Here is a 24919-nt window from a genome sequence, read left to right as displayed (position 1 = left end):
GACATATGTGATTGGTATTTTTGACACAACAATAACAAACATAAACAAAGCAACATTCATTTGGACACTTTTCGTCTTCAACATCCGTTGTAACGACGAGAACCACACACACATTCTGCTAGAAGTCACCAGATAACACGGTCACTTTTTAAACCATAACACCGGTATAAAAAAAGATGAACAGCTTTTTCGCAATGTCAGTAGATTTGAGTTCTTAAGAGGTCATGACGACTTAGAAAACTCAAATCTACAAAAAATAGAAACTTTATCGATAAGTCGTCACTCATCACACAGGAAGAGCCATAATGTAGGTCACGCGGCATTTCACAATAAAAGCGCTCAGCTATTCAATAAGCTCTCTAAAGTATATGAGCTGCTACGCTCTTGGTTAGGTTATCTGTGATTCATTGTACCATGTCAGAGCAGGATTTGGATGTTAACAGAAACCATATTTACTGGATATGACATGCTCCAAAATCATTTTTTAAATTAAAATAGATACCTCATACATGGATATTACCAAGTGCAAGGATTTTGCACTTCCTCATTGGCTTCATTTTTCATCACCGGAGGTTACCGCTTGGTTTGCTCCACATGTTTATTAAGTTATTATAAACAACTTCCCTGTGTTGTTAGATCCACCTGGCTCAGTCAGTGAAACCTTATCGATTGCAGACATGCTACCGCTGTATTTATCATTACATGTAAGGTCAATAAACCTCTGAAATCAATGTTTATAACAATCAATGATGCATCCACTGTTATTTCCTCTGATTGCCTCCCCCCCCCCTCCCACCCCTCCTTCACAGCTCACTGCCGGAGTGCACACAGTTGCCCCCTGGCTGCCTCCTGTCTGTTTAAATGACGTCTGCCCTGTGTTTCTTTCTCGTCCCTGTAGGAAACACGTTGTGTAAGTCAGGAAGCATTGCCGTCTTCGGGAACGTGGTGTACAGCGGACTGCTGAACGACCACCTCTGGCATTTGGGAGTGCCCCTCTTTACAAGACTGGTAAGAACAGTGGGCCCCTGTGTGCACACTTACCTCCATTTTGTCAAGAAGAGTTTTAGGTCGGACCTAAACCATGCTTCATGTGCAGAATCCCCCAAAGTCTCTAATGGGGCCTCGTTTGATGCCTCCTCTGTTGACGTGTGTTAGCTGACGTTCTACAGGATGTGACAGTGCTATGCATGGATGTTAGACCAGGGAACCCCACCACATCTTAGTCTCTTATTTCATATCAGACTTTCCAGGCTCCAGCTCCGAGTACACAAGTCCCGTGTGAGGCATATTAAAAGATGAGTCCTCCTCCTCTGCAGCCCCCTGAAAACACAGGAGCAGCCATTTCTGCATTTGAGGCTGAACTGGTGTTAAGTTTGACCTTAAAAAAGAAGAGAAAAAAAGGCCCATTTCATAATTTATGGATTTTAGTTTTAAGGCAACAACTTAAAAAAATCATAAGGCCTCAATTAAGAGCTGGAGCGGCCTAAGCCTGAGTTTAAGAATAAATGATAAAAAAAAAGTCCATCCCTTACTGTCAAAAAGGAAATTGAAATTTTGTTTTACACACTCTCACTTGTGCCGGATTATGTGCTTGAAGAGATTCTTTTGAAAGGCATAAACCTCGAGGATCTCAGAGTTAATTTTTTTTTCCGAAAGAAAAAAGGAAAATTCGGCACAGCAGTTTGTTTTTCTTCTTCTTTTTTTTTTTCTTTCTTCCTGTTAATTACCCTCTTTGGAAGCGGGTCGCAAGTTTTCATCAATGTTTATTATTGATTAAATCTGTCGCTGTGGCTGTCATTTATGAGCCCGGGAATTACTGTTGATTGGTGCACAAGGGTTGCATATAATTGGGTTACATTAAATAGATAATTCGGCTGATCTCATAAATGTCTAATGTGAAGGCTTGTTTGATTATCAATTAATGTCAAACGGAGATGCAAGAGGCTGTAAGGAATCCAGTCGGGTCTGCTCGTGTCGCGAATTGGAAAAGCGTTTTGACTGTGTTTCTGCAGAAATGTGAGCTTGTGGTCTGCATGTGTACTAAAAAACATATATGTATAATATATTGAATAAACTCACTGAGGAATTCAAAGGAATGTTTAAGCATGCATGCGATGACATCCGTCGACACACTGCAGCTGTTTGACAAACATCTGAAAGATGCAGCATGTGATGACAACAACAAACATGACAGCTGACTGAGATGCTCCTACATTTAAAAACTGATATTGTTGTTTCTGGTCGTTAATGATGTGAACGGAAAATGATTACTTTCAGATTTGTATGGTATCAAATCGTTTTTAGGGACATTTTTTTTACATTATTGGTGACTGGTAGTATGGGGGAAAAACTGAAACTTTTAATTTCACTCTAAACATTTCAGCCAGGGCTGCATGGTGGTGCAGTGGTTAGCGTTGCTGCCTCACAGCGAGAAGGTTCCTGGTTCAATTCCCTTTCTGTGTGGAGCTTGCTTGAACTCCGGCTTTGAGTTGGACTCTAAATTGTCTGTAGGTGTGACTGTGAGTGAGGCTGGTTGTCTTTCTCTATATGTCAGCTGTCAATGACATGACAGCCCATGACCCCAAACGGGAAAAGTGGTAAAGATAATGGATGGATGTTTTACTCAAAGGATTTACAAACTGTTGCTTTTTTGTCGTCAAGTTTTTTTTTTTGGGGGGGGGGGGGGGGGTTATATTCAATCTGTTCATGTTTTGTGGCCCTTTAACAGCTTTGTTTTTTTAGATGATATCTTGTTGAGATTTTATCTGAGTTAGTGCAGCACTGGCTTGCAAACAAACTTGTAAATCTTCTGTAAGGAGCAGGTGGAGATTTCTTGTACAGGAGTAAAACAGAAGCGATGAGAAGCACCACAAAAAGGGGGGTGGGCGCCAAAGTCAACACAAACCAGAAGGTCCTCAGAGGAGCTTCAACAGAAAGCCCGGACAAACAGGATACAAAATTCAAATAAATTAAAGAAATCTGAAGATGTCCAATTACATGCCCTCGTGTGTCCTTGTTTTTGGCCACTGACCATAGAATGTATAAATATGGACGAAGCCTGTGTGACAAGAGGCTGTTTTTGAAGCTCATCCATGATGGTTGCCATATTGGAGATGCTGACTTGGTCAAACTTTTGGTCGAACCTAACAACAGGTAAAGAGCTGAAGGGGAGGCGGGCCTTAAGACTTCTGACAAACCGCTACAACGCGGATGCTCACACCTCCAAATTAGGCATAAATCATATCTCTTAAACATGTTTATCTCTGCTGTGAAAATAGACATTTTGATTTAGGATGTGTGTTTGGGACTTCTTCATCTTTTGGGGCCGTCCCTTAAGCAGAAACTCGTGAAACTGCCGTTTTAAGCACTTTTGCATCGCGTTCACTTTTCAGTCTCCGACTGAGCTCAAGCCGGGGGAGAACTTGTTGGGAGTAAAAAAAAAAAAAAATGCCACGTCCTGCAAGGTGTGGCCTCGCGTAGCGCTCTGTGCGCCCTGCTGTTAACACACCAGTGGTATCAGCATGACACTCAGCGAGCCTTCACATCCCCAACACACGGCCCCCTAATTACTGCAGAGCCCTGGGCCAGTGCTGCCTGCTCTTTGCCAGGGTGTAAACACTGCATTATTAACACTACATACAGTCTGTGCACACGATACACTCCATGTATGTCTACATGAAGGCGTTACTGCGGTGGGATTCTTTACATGGAGCCATACAATAGATTTATTGTTTCTCCGACAGTGAGCTCCAGAATCAGCAGATGGGCGGTTTTCTGCGTGGAGTGTAATGTATGCTTACAAATGATGTTTAATGATGTCTTCCAGGGCTGAGAAACAACATTACCGCTTTAAGGCTAAACATACAGGCAATGTGAGAACGCTGGAGTTAAAGAAATTACTACATAAAAACACAGGTATTGTTATATTACACATATTTATTATAAGGCAGTAGGTCTAGATAGAGTAACACAATTTCCTCTGTTATTGCTGCTTACCTATCTAACAATATTATTTTATATCACTGAATGAAAAAATCTAAAATAGCGCATTTAAGTGAGGGCTTTAACCCATCCACCAATGATGTATCCCTGCTGATTCTGTGCAGTGTTTCAGTGGAGCTGGAGCCGTTCCCATCATGCATGGCTGAGGAACAGAAGCAGCCAGTCTCACTCTGAGCTGACACAAAATCATTCAACTTCTATTTGAAATAATCCCAGTATAAACTTTGAGTGTCTTCAGTGAATACTGGGTCAATGCCTCTGAATTGTTTTCAGTTGTCCAACAAGTTCAGAACAAACAGTTTTGATTGAGCTGTATGTTTGCGTGAAATCATTATGGAGACATGATGGCGATTGAGGAATGTTCCTGGTGTTTCTTCCTTTTATCTCCATGTGTAGTACGCTGTGCACTCTTTGTCGTGTGGTGGTTTAACCAGGGGTTTGTTGTCTTGTGTTTAGTAAGAATATTTTTGCAAAAAATAGAGACAACAGGAGTGCTTCTGGTATCCCTCAAACCACCAGTGCTCAATGAAGGAGTAACAATGTAAGACCAAAACAAACGTAGGTATAAATAACCCAGGTCCAGACAATAATAAATTATGATTAAATTAAATATTGGAATCAGTAGGCCTATCGTTACGTATCGAAATCGGATTGGAACTGAAAAAAAGTGGATCGGTGCAAATCTACTTTTTTATGAAATGGATGTTGGAGATTTTTGTCAGCTTCTGTACTCTTCGATACTACCTGTCATGAAAATAACAGAGATTGTTCAAACACACATGGCGTCGGAAAGTATCAGAGTATCAAAAGTGTTTAAAGCCGCACTTCTTTCTTTTTTCATCTGGTGACACGCAACCTGCAGAACTCAAACCAGCATTTCTACCTGTCCATTATTGTTTTAAATGTATCTGCTTGATTTATCAGCATCTTGTGCTGTTGAAGTAAATCAAAATTTACATTCAGTATCTTGAAATTGCTTTGTGTGCTTCCTATTCCAAACCGTGTGGAAACTACACCATCATCTGCATACGTGCGAATGCTATGCCACTTGCAATATTATGCAATTCACAATGGTTCCAGTTCAGCCTGTAATCCATGACTTTCCAGATTTAACACATGGTCTAAACATTAATAATCAACTCTTATTGGACAAGGAGCCTTTAATTAAACTATCATTCAACTAGAAGATGTTTCCCAAATCCATCTCAGGTGATGTCTAGCCAAGCCTACAAGCCTATCGGTAAGAATTTAGCAACAATCCGTCTTTTGACTTCTTCACATGATCAAGTCTTGATGCTTTAGAAGCAGCAGAATGAGACAGAACTCTCTGCAGATCCTCTTTTTCACCATGTGCTGTATTTAGCAGAGAAATGTCAATACCTACCTGTGGAGCTGATGAGCACAGCCGAGGATCCTCGTCAGCGAGTTGTAAAAACGGGTCACTCCATAAAGTGAAGTAGGTGATTAGAGAAAAGGAACCTTGAATAGACTCGGAGATTGGAGCCGTGTGTCTTCCTGCCCTTCTGCTGACCAACCCCGGGTCTTCCTGCCAGCTGAGGCCAGCCGGCGCAGGGCCGAGTGTTTGATGAATGAGGACGATAGGTCGAGCAGGCCGTAACTATAACCCACATCTCCGCTGGGATTCAGCGTGAAGTGAGAACTCTGAAGTGCGGCTCATTGTCTCCTCTGGAGTCTTTCTAATGACAGAGACGTGAGTGCAGTTTGACAGGAGATGTTCTGTAAGTAGCAGCGCACTACAGAGGAGAGGTGAGATCATCATGAAATATTAAGACAACAGATCTGGAGTCGGCAAGAGTCGGTGAGACATTTTTAGGAAGAGCGCGCTCGGCTCTGTGTGAGGCCTTCACTTCCTCTTCTCTTTGAAAGCTCTATCTTTATAATGGATGGCGGGAGTCTCCGGGGAGTGTCTAGACTATGGTGGGAAATCTAAATGGTCGGGGAAAAAGCCACTCGCAAACCCTCGGTAAGCAGTGTGGGAGAAAAAAAACCCAGCAGCTGCAGAGGGAGAGGCGGGATGCGAGGGAGAAGCTCGGTCTGCACCCGGAGCTACGCCATCTTCATCCTGAGTTCCATTTTTCATCTGTAATTGAAGGAGATTCCTGGAAAGGAGTCGTGGGGATTAAATGAAGCTGAAATGCCCTCAGATTCTTATTTTCCTACCTTATTTCCTAATCCCTCCAACCCCAAGTGCCCTTAGCTTCAAGACCATGATGCTCTCTGTCTGCACCCACACCACCCCCGCCTGCCTGCCTGCCTTCCTGCACCTTCTCCTCCGGTTTTCCCTCTTTTTTTTTTATGCCTCCACCCTTCGTCTTCCCCTCCCTCTCTCCCCCCCTCAGTTATTTATGAACAGGACTTGAAATAGACTTTAGTATTTGATAAAAGCGTGATCCTTAATCCGAGGTTGCCTGAGAAGTGCATTTCATTTTTATTTCCCATCAGAGATTGATGGAGGAGTGGGTGGAGGGGGGCGGTTACCCTCTCTGTGATTGCTAATGTAAATTCATTGGGTTCTGGTGTGGACATGTTTAAAGATATGGAGGGGGCCTTGTATGTGCACTGCGAGATTGCGTGCATGCAACGTGATGGAGGGGCTGAACTGTGATGTGAAAAAGGCCAAAAGCGTCATTTGATGCATTTCATGATCCAAATTAAAAGAAAACAATTCTGCGTACATATCACAAAAATGTGAGATTCTTCCACAACGCCGTTCTGTGCACTTCACACTCAAAATGTTCACTTGTGCTTTCCTGGAGGAGGGCGGGAAAAAATAAAAACGGGTGATAAATTCGAGATGACAGTTGCGCCATATGAACGAGGCCCCTCGTGTATCAATTCGCTCCAAAAGCCAGCTGCAAATTTTAACTCAGCCTCCTTATGTGGCAATTAACCGACGGGCAACATAACCTGAATGTATCTGCTCTGTTCATTACGCCAATGTTCTCTATAGCTGGCAAATGTTCTTCAGGATCCTACAGCAAATTAGCGGATCCCCCCAGGACACCTTTTTATTGGATGATCCAACGCAGGAGGACGCCGCAGAAACCACTCGAGCTCTCCACAACCTGGTCCCCCCCACCCCCACCCCCACCCCCACCCTCTCCCACTTTAACCCACCACGGTCGACACAGGGTTAATATTTAAAAGCGTTGGATGCTCCCAGTCGTGTATTGATGATATGTTTTGAAAAATTGCTGAGGCAGGCTCATTGTTACAGTTGCTGTCTAGAAGATAGCCAAACCCTCCCCTCCCGCCCTCCCTTCCCCTCTCCCGCCCCCCCCCCCCTCCCCCCCGTGAAGCCGCCAGATGGAAAACACTCTAAAGCTCGTAATGCAATGTAGCGCCTGGCGAATGAGAGGTGTTTCAACTTCATGTGGGGCCTCCTCATCTGCACCAAAAAAATGTATATTTGTTCTACCTAACCGGGGCACCAACCTGCTCGAGGCGGGGAGCGCTGTAGTGGGGGGGGGGGGGGGGGTGACGGTGAGCATCAGCAGCTAAAAGTAGAAAACAAGCGGAGAATATGCTGTGCCTCACCAAATTGCCTCTGGCAAACTTTTAAGGTTTTTCTCTGAGAACCCCTCCTCACACACACACACACACACACACACACACACACACACACACACACACACACACACACACACACACACAGACACACACACACACACACACACACAGACACACACACACACTCCTCTTTTTATTCTGCCTCTTCTGCATTGTCTTCTTCTTCTTCTTCAATGAGCTACAACTGCCACAACTCCAGCACGACATCTCACTCACAGAATCTCTTAGTCCTCCACTTTCACCAGCATCATCATCAACACAAGTACCCCCCCTCCCCCCCTCCACTCCTCCTCCTCATCCTCCTCCTCCTCCTCCCCGCAGAGCTCTCCACCGGCTTCCTGCCTCCCCCCCCTCCCTCCCTCCCTCGCCCTCCCTCCCCGGGACACTGAATTTTACAGTACCGTCTGCAGGATCCCGGTTTTGTTCGGCTGCTCTCCTCTATGCAGAGCAACACGGCTCCGGTGAAGGAACGCTGGAGGCAGCTGTCAAAGCGCGCGGGCTGCTGCTGCTGCTGCTGCTGCTGCTGCTCTAGTTGAGCCTCGGTGCCGTACCGACTGATTTCACATTCACCAATAAGAGACGGCACAAGGTGGGGGGGGAGAGAAGCGTGAGAGAGAGAGAGAGAGAGAGCAGAGAGAGACAGAGGGGGAGAGTCTCGAAGTGAGTGGTGTTGGAGAGGCAAGTGGAGTGAAAGAGTGTCAAAAGAAAAAAGAGGTTACAACACCTCCCAATCTCTCTCTCTTTTTTCTTTTCTCCCGGCTGCTTTTTTCAACCCCTTTTTTTTTTTTTTTGCTTGTCTTGAAGAAGAGGAAGAAGACAAAGAAGTGGAGGCTTTAAATATTAACTGAGAAAGAAGCGAAAGAAGAAGAAGAAGAAGAAGCAGGAGGGGGGGTAAACCTGAAGTCAAGCCCCATTGAACAGTTGAGAGGGCGGGCTGCAGCCTCAGAGGATCAGGGGACCAGTATCGCTCTCTGTCCACACACTCGGACTCCTCCTGACTGGACTGGACTGGTCCCAGTGCTCTGCCCTTCTCTCCTCCACTCACCCGCCTGCTGACACCTTTTCCCACATCCACCATGATGATGTACTTTTGGGTGAGTAACCCCCCCCTCCCCCTCTCTCTCTCTGTTTGGACATAGGAGTGTTGATGTGTGTGATGTGCTTATGTCAGACTGGTTCAAACCTTTACAGTTCATACACAAAGTTCAAGTGTGTTGTAAGGGGGGGGGGGGGGTTTGTGTGATGGGATGCACCTCCCACATGCACGGACACAGCTTTTATATTTCCATGTGTTTTATTGATGCTGGATTTGCTGCAGCCAGATGCTACAGAGAGAAGGCCCCTGCGTGTTGGGATTTATTCAGCCTCAAACGAGAGAGAGGGACGTCTGAGCGTGATTGTTACCCCAACACCTAATACCTTTTACAAGTACTGTTATTCAACTTCCTCTTGACAGTTAAACTACCCAGCATGCAACCTGTCTGTCACCTGAAAGCATATCTCTCAGATTTAACGTCTGAGCTAGGAAACCTGCTCAGGGGTCTTCTGGGGACACGTTTTGATTTCCTTTTTTTTTTTTCTGTTCGTCTGCATGCGCTGGGTTTTCATTCTGGTGGTTTTTGTTGTTGTTGTTTTTGTTTGGCCATATATCCAAGTCACTTTACTCTTCTTCTTTTTTTTTTTCCCCCCTCCTTCTTCAGTTTTCTTTTCTCTCATAAATTAAGCAGCATTAGGTTTGCAGAATGAGGATGATTACAGATTGTTAACCAGAAAGCTGCTGATTAATTCTGTTTGAGATCATGTTGCGATTAGTCAGATTGGTTTTGTCTCCTCCGTGGTTTTTTTTTTCTTCTACGCACCACAACAATACCCCCGCCCAGCCAGCGCTTGCTTCCGTGCATTTACAGAAATGGATGAAATTATTCTCCAATGCAACACAAATTTTCCGGCAATACGACTGTTAAACCGTTGGAGCTGTAATGCAGTTTCAGACTCGTCTCCTGCAGACTCTGTGTGTGTGTGTGTGTGTGTGTGTGTGTGTGTGTGTGTGTGTGTGTGTGTGTGTGTGTGTGTGTGTGTGTGTGTGTGTGTGTGTGTGTGTGTGTGTGTGTGTGTGTGTGTGTGTGTGTGTGTAGCTATCGATCCTAGGTGTACATTTCTTTGCAGAGAGCCTCTATTTTTTTTTTTTTGGAGGGTTGTCGGGGAGTTATTTTACCTGGATTATTTCATTGAACGACTTAATACTTGGGCCACATTTCTTGGATAGAGAAAGCAAAATATAAATGATAAAAACCATGTTCAGCATGCTGTGAATCAAGCAGCTTCGGGTATCGATCTGCAGCTCACATTTCTGGAGAGAGAGAGAGAGAGAGAGAGAGAGAGAGAGAGATGGAGGATGTTTTTGGGGGCTAAAAGTTACTCCAAGTGGAGAAGATGAGCTCCAGTTTAAAAACCGCAAGAAAAGTCGCTTTGCCAGTGGAGTGGAAGTGACAGGAGGGAGTGTATGATTTCCAAATTATGTCACAACGATAAAGACAAACAATTGCAGCGTGAGGTTTTGTTTTTTTGTTTTTTTTGAGAGGCCGCCTTCGCTCAAACACGAGGCCTTCCCCCGATACTCGTCCTGCGATGCCTCCCGGAGGCCGTGATGTTTTATCGAGAGAGGCTCTCCGGCCTCTTTGAGGGCGCGCTGTGAGGATGCTGCTCACCTTCTTTTTTTTTTTTTTCTCCCCCACCTCAAGCTTCATCACTGATTCTCCCTGCAGCCGGTCACAACCATGACCACGCAAACATAGATGTAGAGCGGGTAGAAGTGAAGGAGTACTGCTAAGTCTATAGGATCCTCAGCTGTTAAACACAGGGACACAATTTAGTTATTTTTTCAAACTGCTTATCGCACAGTTGTTAAAAAACCACAGCGGCAAGTACACATTCTCAGGTCCTTGCTCACTTTAACTTCACCTGAGTATTTCCTTTTTGATGGTACTTTGAAGACTAATCCTGCTCCACATTTAAAGACAAATACTGCACTTTTCTCTCAAATCATCTCGGCATTCTAACATACTTTGCAGAGTCCGTTTATTTGTGGAAATAAAAAACATAATAAACTCAAATAATTTGCCCTTTTTTTTAATGAATGAAATCAAATATGCAACATCTTTACCAGCTGCAACCTCTGAGTGATGAACCCAGTCATTCATAAATGATAATAATAGAATATTTATCACCCCAAAATACAAAAAGGTTAGCATATCAAGTGTGTTTCCTGTCGCGCATTAACTTTATTTTGGTTCCAAAAGTCTAACTTTTACTTGGAAAATACAAGTTACATCTCCTTCAGTAAGATATCCAAGTACTCCTTTATGTCCTGTGTAGGAACATCACAATAACTCTGACGCTCTTTGTTTTGCTTTTTGTTGCTATAAAGAAGCTAATCGCTCACACACTCTCGTTCAGTTTCGGTAGATGTTCTTCCAGCTGTATTTTCAGCTAGCTCTTCTTTATTGACTCTTGTATCCTGTTGGGGCGGCAGTAGCTCAGTGCGTAGGGACCTGGGTTGGGGTCGCTGGTTCAAGTCCCGGTGTGGACCACAATATAGAAGTTGGTCCTGTTGCTGGAGAGGTATCAGGGCACTTCCTGAGTACTGCCGAGGTGCCCTTGAGCAACCAGCCTGGTGCGCTCCTTGCATGGCAGCCCCGCTCTGACATCTCTCCACTGATGCATGTCCACAGGTCCTGTTTCTGTGGGATTCTGTGTGTGAGAAGCACGTCTCTAAAATATCCTCAGGGATTAATAAAGGATATAAAATAAAATAAATCCAGCAATATGCATCCACTTGGGGCTGAGATCAGCAAAGAATTGATCTTTTAGACCTAATTTGATAAAGACAGTCTACGACACAGTGAACGTAGCGATAGCCCTGTTGGACACCCAGCATCAATCAAAATGTTGCTAATCAATTTTTTGGACGGTTATCCATTGCATGCAGCTACCGGTGTGCTCCACCTCTAAAGACAATTGATGACAGTTTGTGGTGATGAAGTGAGCTGATCTACGCCACAGATAACAGCTGTGGTGGCTAATTCTGGAGCCTGATTTCACGTCCTCCTCTTAACAAACTATAATCTCTAAACATTTATTAAACACATGAACCTCTACTTTGTAATCTCTCTCTAACTCTTCATAAAAAAAAAAAATCATAATTATGTCTTGTTCTTAACAGCAGTAGCAGAGAAGCTGAAGTCAAATATCCAAAATACATTGTAGGCACATTTTACAAAGACTAAAACAAAAAGTGAAGATTTTCACTCTGGAAAGAAAAAAGGAACATGAAATATATGGAAGAGTATTTTGACATTTTTGAGTCAAGGGTCGTCTCCAGTTAAGAGGAAAGACTCCCTGTGAGGTAGAGAAGAATATATGTGATTGTAGAGAAGCTCAAACTTAATGTGCTGCTTTTTTATTTTATTTGATATGGTGGATATTTGATTCCCTTTGACTGTTTTTTGGAGGGATAAAAATCAGCCTGGAGATGCCAAGTTAAAAGGCCATTTTGACATTATGCAGAATGATAGTAAAACAAATTTGCAGCCATATACCACCAGCCATGGAGAGGGGTTGCAAATTAGCCACAGCTATAAACCTGTATGCTTGGCATCTGCTTAGGATTTTACAAATGAAGTGATATGTGTCCCTCTTAAATAAACTAATGAATAATATCCGCAAGGATTGGGATCCGTTTTTTGCTTTCTTTAATTTGAGACAACAAGCATTACAGTTCAAATAATGTCGCTTCATGATGGTCAACAGATTTTGCATCTAAATATTCTATTTTTAAGTATGACTTTTCTTCTCCCTTGGTTTTTTAAAAACAATAATTGCATGATGTGAAAGTTGCTCTTTTCCTCATCAACTGTCAATGTTCATGTTTTGTCAACAATGGACAGGTAGTGACTAGTTTTAAAAGGAAGTATTTTGAAAGCAACTTTCTGCAGACTTTTTCACATTTTTTTGGCATTCCGACCATAAAAATCCTCCACTTCCACCAGAAAAATACTCTGAATATGAATGTTTGTGGGTGCTTTAGAGTAAAGCAGATGCATAACCTGGCTGGAGTTAGATGATTGATTGCAAATAGTAATAACGATCTATAGCTGCATGTAACAGCGCAGGATGCAGAGCTGCAGGATGACGTGCATCACCTCTGCATGCAGCTGCAGCTCTCTGGATCGCTTCAGCAGCAGACGCATGAAGAGTGAAGCTACAAGAGTCTCACATTGCACTTGTCGTCTCTGAGAACATCACAACCAGTGCATGATCAATGATTTACCACCCATCCCTGGTATCTACAGGGACGCGTGGGTGGCCGTGTGTGTGCGTGTGAGTGTGTGTGTGTGAGTGTCGACCAGCGTTTAGCCGCGAGAGGAGGGGTGGGGACCGCCTCCTGCTTGAACTGCAGGTGGTGAGCATTACCTGCGGGTCCCTCCGGAGGGCTGTCAGCCGTGCATCAGTCTGGGGAACCTGCAAGCTCCCCCTCATTAGAATATTTATTCACCAAGCAGATGTTCTTATCCGGGGCAATTACCTTTGGCTTACATTTCCCTATTGCCCACTGATATAGATGAATGTGTATACAAAGTCGTCCCACGTTATGCATGGGGCCCCTGGGTGCCAACCAACTTTTGTTTCTCCTCCGTATGCATGGCGGGGCGGGGGCGAGCGAAGCCAGAGACCGGTCTGGTCTTGCCACAATGCAACCCAAACCCCCGACCTCAACTTGGCTGCGGTAATTGGAGGAAGTGAGGGCGACATCTCCTTTTCGATTGGCCACACAGTGATGGAGAGACGGGGCGCCTGTATATCATTCTCTCCACCCCGGCTGTTCCTTTGCATTAGAGCCAGGGAGAGAGAGAGAAAAGAGGGGAAGAGGCATGGAGTGGAGAAACCATGCATGCTTCTGTCCTCCCCTCAGTGTGATGAATAATTTAGCAGTGCAGGGCCCTCGCTGTCGAGTGGAGATGGTGGTAATGGGGGAGACTGGATATATATATGGCATTGGCAAGGAGCAGTGGTTTACGTTAGACTTCCCCCCCCGACCGACGCACTCAAGTGTGCCGCAGGCTGCTCACATGGTGTGTTTGGCCCTGCATTAATGCTTTTTTTTGTTTTTCAAATCGGAGGAAAAAGGCGTCCACAAGAAGAGGCTTAAAAAAAAAAGGCAGGAAGGAGCCCCGATTTGAGGCTTTAGGAGCTGCGGTCATTAGTAAGGAGTGGATTCCCTCTAGGCGGGCGCTCAATCAAAAAGCTGCTGTGAATCGCTCATACGCCGTGCATTATACTGCAAATTGTATCTGTAGGTTTCCACGGCGATAAAAAAGAACAGCTCGCAGCGCTCCCGCATCTGCCCCTTATTGCACGCTGCATATATATGTGCAGCATGTTGGTTACAATGCATGCCTCTGGTGGGACATTACAAAACCCCACACGTGGAGAAGCATTTTGCCCCCCCCCCCCCCCAACCAGCTAGACGGGCGTTTCAATTCATAGGCAGAGAGAAGAGGGGTGTGTGTGCAGAGAGAAAGGCAGCCATTCTTGGGGCGGGGAGGGGCAGCAAAAAGTCCAGGCCCTGCCCGGGTTTCATATTGCAAGATGAAGTGCTCGCGATGGTTTGTTAATGTATTAATTGATCTGTGTGTCCTCAGACGGGGGGGGGGAGACTCTTTAGTACTCCCCGAGACGCCTTCATTAGCTTGCTTGGGGCAGCGTTTGTCACACACTTTTACCTGACTTGCTGTAATAACTTTAGACATTTCTATCCCCCCCCCCCCCCCCCCCCCCCCGGCAAGTCAGAACAGTTTTGGGGGGGGGCTTAACATCAAATGTGAGGCTCCTCTTAGACTGCAGGTGATTCACTCCCGGGGTATGTGTCACGTGCAGCGGCCTTGTTTTGTCTCGGAGTTGTTGCTCTACTTTTTAACATTTTTTTTATTCTCCTTACAAGTTTCAGGAACGGCTGTTGCAATCAGTCATTAACTTCCTGCTCAATGTTTTATAATCTGGAAGGCTACACACACACACACACAGGCCTTTGTAGCAGAGCTGATGTAAGAGCTCTGCTACAAAGCCGGGGCTGAGGAAAGCAAGCCGAGTCGAGAACATCCAGGAAAACGTGTTGTTATCTGTTTATCCCCCAAAATCCGATCAGGCAAACTTCATCAGGCTGTAAAATGTTTATATACGTTTGAGTGTAAATCTGATGATCATATTCTGAGGGAGAAAACCAGGATGGATGAGATAGATTTAACCTCGTTTTTTGTTTTTTTTTGCTTTTCCTCATTGGGATCATTAGCAATCACTGTGCTTAGCAGTAGTACTAACAATAATTCTGTCAGCTTTTCGGTCTCTACCCCCTTTGGGGCTAACGGGTCTACAGCCCCGGCTAATTGTGATTAGGGCTCTGACAGCAGGTTTTACTTGCAGGATTTTCACACCACAGTCCTCTTTGATATTAGCTGCACAGCTGATGAAGAGATTAGATACAGGAGAGAGAGAGAGAGAGAGAGAGGATGGAGAGGAGTGAAGGAGGGGGTTCTTAAACTACAGAAAGACACCTACACGGGGGAAATCACTGGCGAGTTTAGCAGGAGGAAAATAGATCCGGACGCAGTAAAAGCCTCGCGCTCGCTTATTGCACCTGCTATCATTAGCGCTTTTGTACACATGGTCAGCCTCCCAGGGAAAAGTCATTATCCAGCTGTGCCGTTATTTTTTTTTTCTGCTGTTTTCTCCTAGTGGAGTGTGACTTCAGGGCTATAGCCAGCGCACCATTTAATGCCTCCAACACAATAAAGGACTCCAGCCTTAATGATGTGGGATTGGATGGCCATGCCTCAGGTTGTCCAGGGGCTTGTGAGCTGTTACCGCGGACGGCCATTTTGCACTCGCCCCACACTTGCCGAGGCTTTTCCGTGTCAATTTCGACTCCGGCCATTCCAGAGCAGGGGCGAGGAATAAAAAAAAAAAGTCCGGTTTAATGATTAACTGCGGCGGGGCCTGTTGTTTAAAAGCCTCCTCTTTCACTTCAGGAGAACAGGGCAGAGAGAGAGAAGAAGAAGAAAGGGTTGGAGCAGCTAAACAATGAAGAGAAGAAGAAGAAGAGGAGTAGGATGGAAAGTCGCCAAGAACACGAGGAGACATTTTCTGCTCTCTCACTCAAAACCCTAAACCTGGTGAATCACACGCAGAGAGGGAGATGCGTGATTATGCAGAATAATGTTTTAAACTAAAGCCGAGCAGACGTTTTTTTTTTTTTTTACATCTCACTGACTGACTGACTGACTGACTGGGAGAATTAAATATTAAGACTATGGCTTCTGCAACAAAATGATAATCCGAAGGAAAAGTGGAGCAGAGGTTCAAAGATTTTGCCCCAAATTTCACAACGTCTAAAAATAGAAGAAAAAAAAAAAAAAAAGAAGGCATCGTTTTGAGCAAATGACAGCGAAACAACAAGTGAGTTCCGCGATCATAGCGTGTGTCATTAAAAGCCGGAGAAATGTGGCGCTCTGGCCTAAAAATGTCCCCCCCCCCCTTCAGCTGATGTATGGAAAGAAATGGCTTCTCTCAGCACCGACTCATTTGCAGAAGTTCTCTTTGTAACTTTCCAAAAAGCACTCGAACAGAAGTATCAGTTTAACGCCATGTTTGTGTAATTTTGCAGTCTTCTATATTTATTTAACTGTCCTGCGGTCGGCCTGTTGCGCCTGCCAGTATAACTCCAGTAGAAAGTCTTCCCTCATGGCGCTTCTTCACCGTCTCCACGGCAGCAGAAGGCGTGTGCATCGCTAACACGCCTGTGCTATAGATATGCCCCCGAAGTGTCAGCTCTCACATAAGGAAAAATATTGGAGGAGAAGCGCCCTGTGAGAGCGGCAGCAACATTTCCACTGGCAAGCTGCCACGCATGATAAGAAATCCACGTCTGCCCCCCCCCCCTCTCTCACATGGTAACAAATGTCATTTCTGCAGTTTATTACGTTTTTAGTTCTCAGTTTCTCAAACAGGATCATCAAGTGTTTACAATGCTGAAACAAACATGAGCTTTTTTTTTTTATCGCTGCAATACTACAGAAGCATATTTCATTCAATGTGAAATTGTCAGACTGTTAGCATAACAAAGAATTTTTAGGTGAAAATGTGACTGTGCATTGATGCTAGAGTCTAAAAACATCAGGCAAGAAGTTCAACGTCTGGTTTATCGTACTGTCAGGTCTCTCATTGGCTAAGCCCGACCTCATGAAGAAGGGGCCTGGGCAGAAAAAATGCAGGGTAATCAGAGGCGGGCCCTACAAGTACTAATCAACTATTCTTGCTGTTTTCAACAAGATAATAGTAGAACCTCAGTTGTAAATGAATACTTTGCTCTTTCCAGAAACTTTTCCAAGGAATGTCTTGTGCATACTGACTAACTTGAAATGAATTTAATTGCCAATACATTTTTTTTTTCCAAGTAAGACAGCATACAAGAGTTTCCATGCAATCTTCTAAATACTTTGCACTTACAACTTTTTTTGTGTCCCTAAAGAATCAAAGCTGAGAAGATTTATATGTCGCTAAATAGTGTTTTTAACATATCATGAGTGAGGATAGAAAACTTTGTTTTAATTTATGTGCATGTGCCCACAAACGTCATGCCACCCCTGCATAAGTCAGGTGAGCCACCCCAGTTTAAAGAAAAGTCTGCACACGGCCCTGAGGTTGATGCAGTAAAGCAGCCTCATTTGGAGAGTCGGAGACGTAGAGGTGAATGTGGAAATCCTTCAGGTGTAGTGATCCTGCAGACAGGCGGTTTGATTCCCTGTGAAACTTCTGTTTGTGAACGTCTTTTTTAAGTTACCAGACCAACTTTGGATTGATAATGTTTGTACTCTTTCACAAGCTCAATCAAAGTCTTGATTATTTTTTGCCATTTCCTTGTAATCTAAGAATGCCAAATACTTCTTAGCGTGTTTTATTTGAAGACTTGAAAAGGCCGTGCTTTGCTTGGGCTGCTTCATCATGAAGTGAGCAGTGGGGAATCCAAAGAAATATTCACATGCATAGGGAGGAAAAAGTAACCCAGGCATGTGTAGGTCGTAGTCTCACACAGCCACATCCACACAGCCAGAGCAGTTTTTTTCATACATGTGTTTGACTTTATGGTTGCAAAGGCTCCATTCAAACCTAGTTATATACTATTCTCAATCAATCCCGGGGAGTATAAACCCCACCCTGTCACGTAAAAACGGGGTTAAGAAACAATGTGGCACACTGGCTGTAAAATTAATGGCAGGAGAGTGACATTAGTGTTATAGGTTATTGACCGATTTCATGGAATTTATGACCCTAATCGAGAGGAAGTGTCAAAGGGAATGAAGCAAATAAGAGTGGCGGTGACAGCAGGGCCCGCGTCGTGGCCACTGGACACTCTGCAATTTGAGCGTCCCCAGTAAATTGTAGCGTTGACTTTATAAGTCTCAGCGGAGGGCCCCCCCCCCCCCCCCCCCCGCTCACTCTCGCCTCGCCTGGATCCCGAGGCCGTGCCCCGAGCCTACCTCCATCCTCCGGGTCATACACAGCCCGACTCGGCGATGATGAGATATGCTACTTCATCTCACCTCGTGTCAGGTTTAGCCTCTCTCTCTCTCTCTCCGCGTGTGGAACACTGTGTGTGTGTGTGTGTGTGTGTGTGTGTGTTCATGTGCAAACACACTCCTCTACATTTGATTTCCTCGTGTGTTTGTTGGGGTTGTAGGTGTTTATTTTTTCCTCATCCACTTTTCATGATCATGATATAACCATCCTGCTGGATGTCTGGAGCTACCTGTGTCTTGTTTGCCTGCCCCGTGTGTGAGAGCCGGTCAAAGCTACCTACCTGCTTAAGCTCCGACTAGAAACAGAAATATTCAGCGGAGCACATAAAGGCCGGCCCATAAAGATGACTGAACCCCCCCCTGCTGATAAATAATTCTCAGTTGAACTGCTGCATAATGTGACACACATGTCATTGCATCCCCAATACACACATATATTCATCCATAGATAAATATAGATTTTAGAAAAAAAAACACTTTAACTACCTTCCTTCCCTTTAACGACTTCTCCGTTTTCACCTTTTAGACTCTTTTAGTAAAATCAAGCCACACTTTATTTTTGCTGCTGATTTGATACAGCTGTCTGATAAACATCATGAATATGACCGACCGCGTTGTGTCCTCGTGTGTAAAGAACACAGGACTTTGATCCTGCAGACAGGCGGTTTGATTCCCTGTGAAACTTCTGTTTGTGAAGTTATTTTTTTTTTTTATTGTTGTTGACTTCTTTTTTAAGTTACCAGACCAACTTTGGATTGGTAATGTTTTTACTCGTTCACAAGTTCAATCGAAGTCTTGATTATTTTTTGCCATTTCCTGTAATCTAAGAATGCCAAATACTTCTTAGCGTGTTTTATTTGAAGAGATAAAAAGACAGTGCTTTGCTTTTTTTATTAATGCCAACTTGGCTGCTTCATCATGAAAGTTTAAGTGTACATTAGGGCATTGGGGCGGCTGTGGCTCAGTTGGTACAACATGACCGACGTGTCCTTGGGCAAGACACTTAACCCTGCATTGCTCCCACTGCTTCAGTGGCGGTGTATGAATGGATTAGTACTGACTCTCTGATGTACGTTGCTTTGGATAAAAGCGTCTGCTAGGTGAATTGTAACATTGCATTATAACGTTTTATAGAGAAGGGCTGCTGACAAAGATGCCATGGTTATGATTTGGGAATCACCTTTATCACCTACATCGCTGACATATTTTATATTACATTTGTTTAAAATTCAACAACTTCATAGCATGAAACTGTGATACGATACCAAAAGGTCACTTTAAATGATGCAGAACATTAGGGTATGGTACGACAACACAGGACTGGAAGCAACACAGCACAATATGATACAGTACAGTATGATGACGATGCAATATGGTGTGACATGATGGGACATGTATGATAGGATAGGATACAATACAGTATGGGACAATATGGTGAGATATGATACAATTGATTAGACTTGTCTTGCTGCAAAAGTCATGTTTTGCAAGCAAGCAGCGCCACTTGGATCATATGCATTCAGTCAGTTCAGACTGCCTTCAAATCTGCCCAATCCAGAAAAACACCTTTTTCATAAAACCTCTCCTAAAGAAGAGGGATACAACAATGTAAAACCCTCGCCCATGTTGTTGGTTGTTTAACTACAGCCTAGGCCTCACTGCATTCAGCTGAGCAAACGAACAAGCGCCGCCTTTGTTTCTGCCAATGCCACAAATAATTCAAATAAAATTGGCAAAACACGTCCAGCTTTTAAAAAGAGCTCTCGTTTGCGGGTGAAATCTCAGTTTAAAAAATATTTTGTTGAATACATTTTTTTTCTGCGTTTCACCTCTCTTTTGTACGGGGAAGAACTGCGAGTCACTAAAACTTACTTGACCTTTCTGGAGTACCAAACCAAAATGCAAACAATTTAAGGTTAAAAAACAAAAAACTCAGCTTTAAGAAATATAATTTCACATTTCCATGAGTTTTAAAAAGGCTGTGTTGACTTTGCCGCCACTTTGCAGCCGAGATGGCAAAGCTTCCTCTCACGAGCCTATTAATATTGTAATTGTTTTTCTCCATGTTTGACAGCTATGATGTCTCTCCACTGTGAGCCAAGTAACGGCTGTAAATCCACCTTCACTGACTGATCATAATCCTGAATACAATTAGACTTCTAACTCTACCTGCAAGAACGATACACAAAGTCTTTGTGCACGTGTTAACGATCTAGATGTTTTTTATTCATCTTTAAGACCGCTCACATTAACCACTGATCTTTTAAATACCTACTGCATGTGACAGGTTTAGACATGAAGTTACCGTGCAGTTAGCATGTAAATACAAGGAGTGTAAGGCAGAAAGAATCTTTTGTCAAAGCCAGCTTGACTAAAGTTTGAAAAAAGAGTGTTTTCCTCAGGTGCACAGAGATGGTGCTAAATAGAGGCAAGGAATGAATATTTAAAACAGGCTCACTTCACCCAAAGACGCTTTCATTCATCTAAAAATAGCAGCTGACATTATCTCGCTGTCAACAACTCTGTCCGGGGCCTTCCCTGCTCGCCGCTGTTTGTTCCCCCCCGCGGGTCCTTCAAGGCGACGCAAGGACTGGTCTGCTGCCGTCCCCCCGACCCGACCCGACCACAGCTCTTGTGGCTTTCTGCGCTGGCTTTTGTTGCAGTGCACTAACCTGCTTTAAAAATCCCCTTTAGTGCGGTTTGTGACATGCTGTGCTATCACATCGTGGCCTCTGCAGAAATGTATAGAGCCATTCAGACACTGTGCAGAAGCGAAATGAGTTTTATCCAGCAGGTTGACGATTGAATGTAATGGCACTCTCTCCGGGGAGTTCCAGTTTTCTATCCACTGATGTTCACACTGATACGATGCAGCGCTCGCTCTCGCTCCGCTATGCACCGCCGAGGAGCAGGCTTCGAGGTCTCAGCTCTTTTAAATTATGCATTTTCATGACTAGAATATGGGACGAGAGTGTGCCACTTTTGGACGTTTACACTTTAACAAAACGGATGCAATGTGTCACGTGTTGCATAACAGCCTCGGCATATGGATGCATTAAGTGCTGCCTCTGTTGTTGCATCGTTTTTTTTTTTTCTGGTGGTGGGGGGAAGAAATAAAACATCGGAATACAAGTCGCTTTGCTTTTTGGTGCAAAAACGTTGAGTGGAAAATGATGCTTGCATGAGCGTCAAATAAATAACACGGATGGTTTTAGAGCTCTCAAATGACGTGTGCTAAGAGTTCATATCTGTGTGAGTGTTTGGGATATGACAGAGACAAGCAGGAAATGCATTTCTCTGCCGGCGCTGATTGATGACGCGCAGACACTCTTGTGTTTTTCATACACTGATGAACATATAAACAAGCCCTCTCCTCTTCTCCTCGTCAGCAGCAGCCACGGTGTTTGACGGAGGAGCGCACTCGTGGGATTTTTTAATTAAAAAAGAAAATTCAATAACCTTATCAAGACTTGCCATTTTACTTTTGAGACGTATTGATCGGGCCCCCGTTCAGTTATGCAGATCGGCGGCGGCGGCGGCTTTCATCTTCGGGGCAATTTTTGCATGGCGGCCTCTGGATACTGAAAAGATCTCATTTCAGAAAATCTATTTCATATATTATTCAGGTTCTGTTTAGTTCAGCTTACAATACAATATTCAAATAGGTCTTAATGCCGTGTACAGTGTGTCTTAAATATGAAAGGGCGACGGATTAGAGGGTTCAAACTGAGGCTGAAGGAAACATCTGGCTCTCTTTGTGCAGCCCTGCACATGCCCAGCAAACACTTTAAGAATAAGAGAGAAGAGCACAAAGAAAAGGAAAAACTGTACATTCTCTGCACATACATGTGAATGGCATGACAGTTCACAATATTCTGTGGATTTTTCGTCCCAAATGTGCTGCCCTCTCTTGTGGGAAAAATGCTCAGAAGGACCTGAAAATGTTGGATGTTTTTATCGTCAGGGAGTTTAAAGGGGACATATTATGAAAAATCCACTTCTGCAGTGTTGTTGAACATATATTTGTGTAACCTGAGTGTCTACAGAACCACAAAATGTGAAATAAATCCATCCAGTCCTTTGTTTGTGGTCTGCATAAGTCTTACAACACAGAGACAAATGCTTCGTTTTAAATATGCTCTCCTTGTGATGTCACAGTGGGATTCTGGTAAAAAAATCCCCTCCCCTCCCCTGGTATCTCCACCCATGGACTCCACCCCCATCATAGAACAAAACTTTTGCGTAGGTCCGCCATTTTTATTCTCTCTACAGAGGAGTGATGTCTACGGGGAAAACTCAGGGGGGGCTCATTGCATTTAAAGAGACACACACACCAAAACGGAGCGTTCTGAGAGAGCTGGTTTATACAGGGTCACAAACCTCTTCTGGTGCTTGATTCATGTTATATTTTGACCAAAGCACAGCACAGATGTTTCATTTAGACCACAGGGGGGCTGTTTGAAGAGGTGGAGAAGGGGGATAATATGTCCTCTTTAAGATAATCTGTTCCTCCTTCTACTCATGAATGGAGCATGTTTACTTCAAACAAATACATTCTTATGAGACATTTGAGGACTGAACCTGAAACAGAGAGTTTGTGAAGTGTGTGTGAAGGTGAGTTTTGTCACCAGAGACCCGGGACAAGATGGACAAACTCCCCTCAGCGTTAGAGGAGAAACTGTGCAGCTGATGATCCGTCACAGCAGTAGGCTAATTGCCCCCACACACCTCTGTGTATCCCCCCCTCACCCCCACTCCTTCTTTTTTTATTTATTTATTTATTTCCATTTAATATGTCTGCTAATGGAATTAAGTACATGTTGCCAGGGGTCTTTTGCAATTTGGAAAATAAGTCCATTAAGTTCATTAATTTAATAATGGGCAATAATAATGAATAAAAAGTATTGCTCAATTAGGGGGGAGCGTACGGTTGGCTGTTTCACATTCATTCGAAATCACCTCGGTGTGCAACAGCTTAATGAGATTATAATGGAATTGATATCGCATAGGTAGTGAATTAAAGCGTTACCAGAGAACCCATTAGGAGTGAAATTCTAATCCTGAAACACTTGTCACCGCTCAAATAGGATTCCACTTTTTGTTATTAGCGCCAGACCGAGCGGTGATGAACGCAGAGGCTGAAGGCAAATCCCTCCTGATAATGAGGATGATGATGATGATGATGATGAAATTAAGTGATTGTGCTGGATGCTAAGAGTAAAATGGAAGGATTAAATACTAAACAAGGCAATGCTAAATTTAAAAGAAACATATATGTGTTCGCTCAAGGCTGTTTTACACAAAGGTTACTTTTATATGAAAGCATTTTTGTAATTAAAAGATATAAAAACTCCAAACTGAGATTTAATTACTGGTCCTAAGCAAGCGGCAACCTCCGGTGTTGAAAAATGAAACCAATGCGGAAGTGTAAAATCCTGCAGTTTGTCGAGTGTCCACTAGAGGCTGGCTCCAGGAACATAAGAAGTCACATACACACCGCAGGCAAAAAAAGGCAGTTTTTACAGCATAAATAAACATGTTTACAGCCTGGTACAAAAAACTAAATATGTCTGATTAGTTATTGTCATCATGGGCACACACTGTATAGGAGGTGAATTTTTTTTTAAACTGCGGCCATTTGATTTTGAGAACGATACGTGTTACCCATAGTTAGGCACGTAGCTGACCTGATTGACAGGTGGGCGCGATGTAACGGTTCGTCAAGAGGCTTAAAACCCGCCTCAGCTCCAGTCGTTGACTGAAAGTTAGGCTGAGACAGCATTTCCAACATGGCGGCTGCTGCTGATGAGCCTCCAGCGCCCCCTGCAGGAACAGATGGGTGACTACACTCAGGCTTTGTTCGTTCATATTTACAGTCAGTGGTTTAGCTGCATGCTGCGTTAACAGCCTTTTTTTAAAAACAACTGCAAATCTAAATGAGTGTGCAAAGTCAGCAAAGAGAAGTCATACCTCAAATTTCCACAGGTGGCGCCAAAATTGACACAAACTGAGAGTTCCTTGCAGGAGCTTTAACTTATTTTTCTAATTTTACATTTTGTCCCCATGTTTTTTTGGACGCTCTACTTATGCAGTGTGGTGTGAATAGCCGTGAATGCCATGCAGTCCCCTCAGCATTTGTTTGCTGTTGTATCAGTGCTGTATTGGTGGCATCAGAACCATTGATCCCATCAGCTGCCGCCTGCTCGGGTTTCATAGCCAGTGTTTCCAGACCAGCAAAGCTGCTGAGGACTTCAGTTAAAATTACACAGACAGCACATTCATAGTAATCTAAAAAGGTCAGGATGAATTACACTGCTTATTTCAGTGAAAAAGGCAGGTAATGTGATCGGCCGCGAGTAGTTTTTCATGCTGGCCGCGGTGCTTTCTCCCCCGCGTTATGGCGCAGATTTGACTCTTTGACTTTTACACGGCTGACACTTGATGTCAATTTACAGTCTCGCTTGAAGACCGGGAGGGATGGGACGAGATGAACTTTTCCTTTTCATCAAGATATTGCAATAATTTGAGGTGTTTTATATGCATAATGGCTTTTTTCTTCTTCTTTTTTTTACAGGAACACTTAAAATAATGTGTCGTCAGGAGGATGTTGTTAAAATCAGAAATAGATTGGTTCATAATTTAACTTTTCATTTAATGTGGGCGCAATGATACACCTTGTAAATCCACCGTATCAG

At 43.8% G+C, this 24919-nt stretch overlaps 1 protein-coding gene across 1 annotated transcript in view; it reads left to right on the top strand.

Annotated features, from left to right (window-relative positions):
• LOC109994097 (RNA binding protein fox-1 homolog 3) overlaps window positions 1-24919 on the top strand; it is a 441124-nt gene that overhangs the window by 283130 nt on the left and 133075 nt on the right. The window contains exon 6 of the mRNA XM_065965158.1: window positions 899-1008. Within this exon, the coding sequence (XP_065821230.1) occupies window positions 899-1008 (110 nt within the window). The remainder of the gene's footprint in view (window positions 1-898; window positions 1009-24919) is intronic.

This window comes from Labrus bergylta, chromosome 16 (genome assembly GCF_963930695.1).
Source record: "Labrus bergylta chromosome 16, fLabBer1.1, whole genome shotgun sequence".
In the NCBI taxonomy this organism is placed as follows: Eukaryota; Metazoa; Chordata; class Actinopteri; order Labriformes; family Labridae; genus Labrus; species Labrus bergylta.
This window is presented reverse-complemented; position numbering and strand designations above follow the sequence as displayed.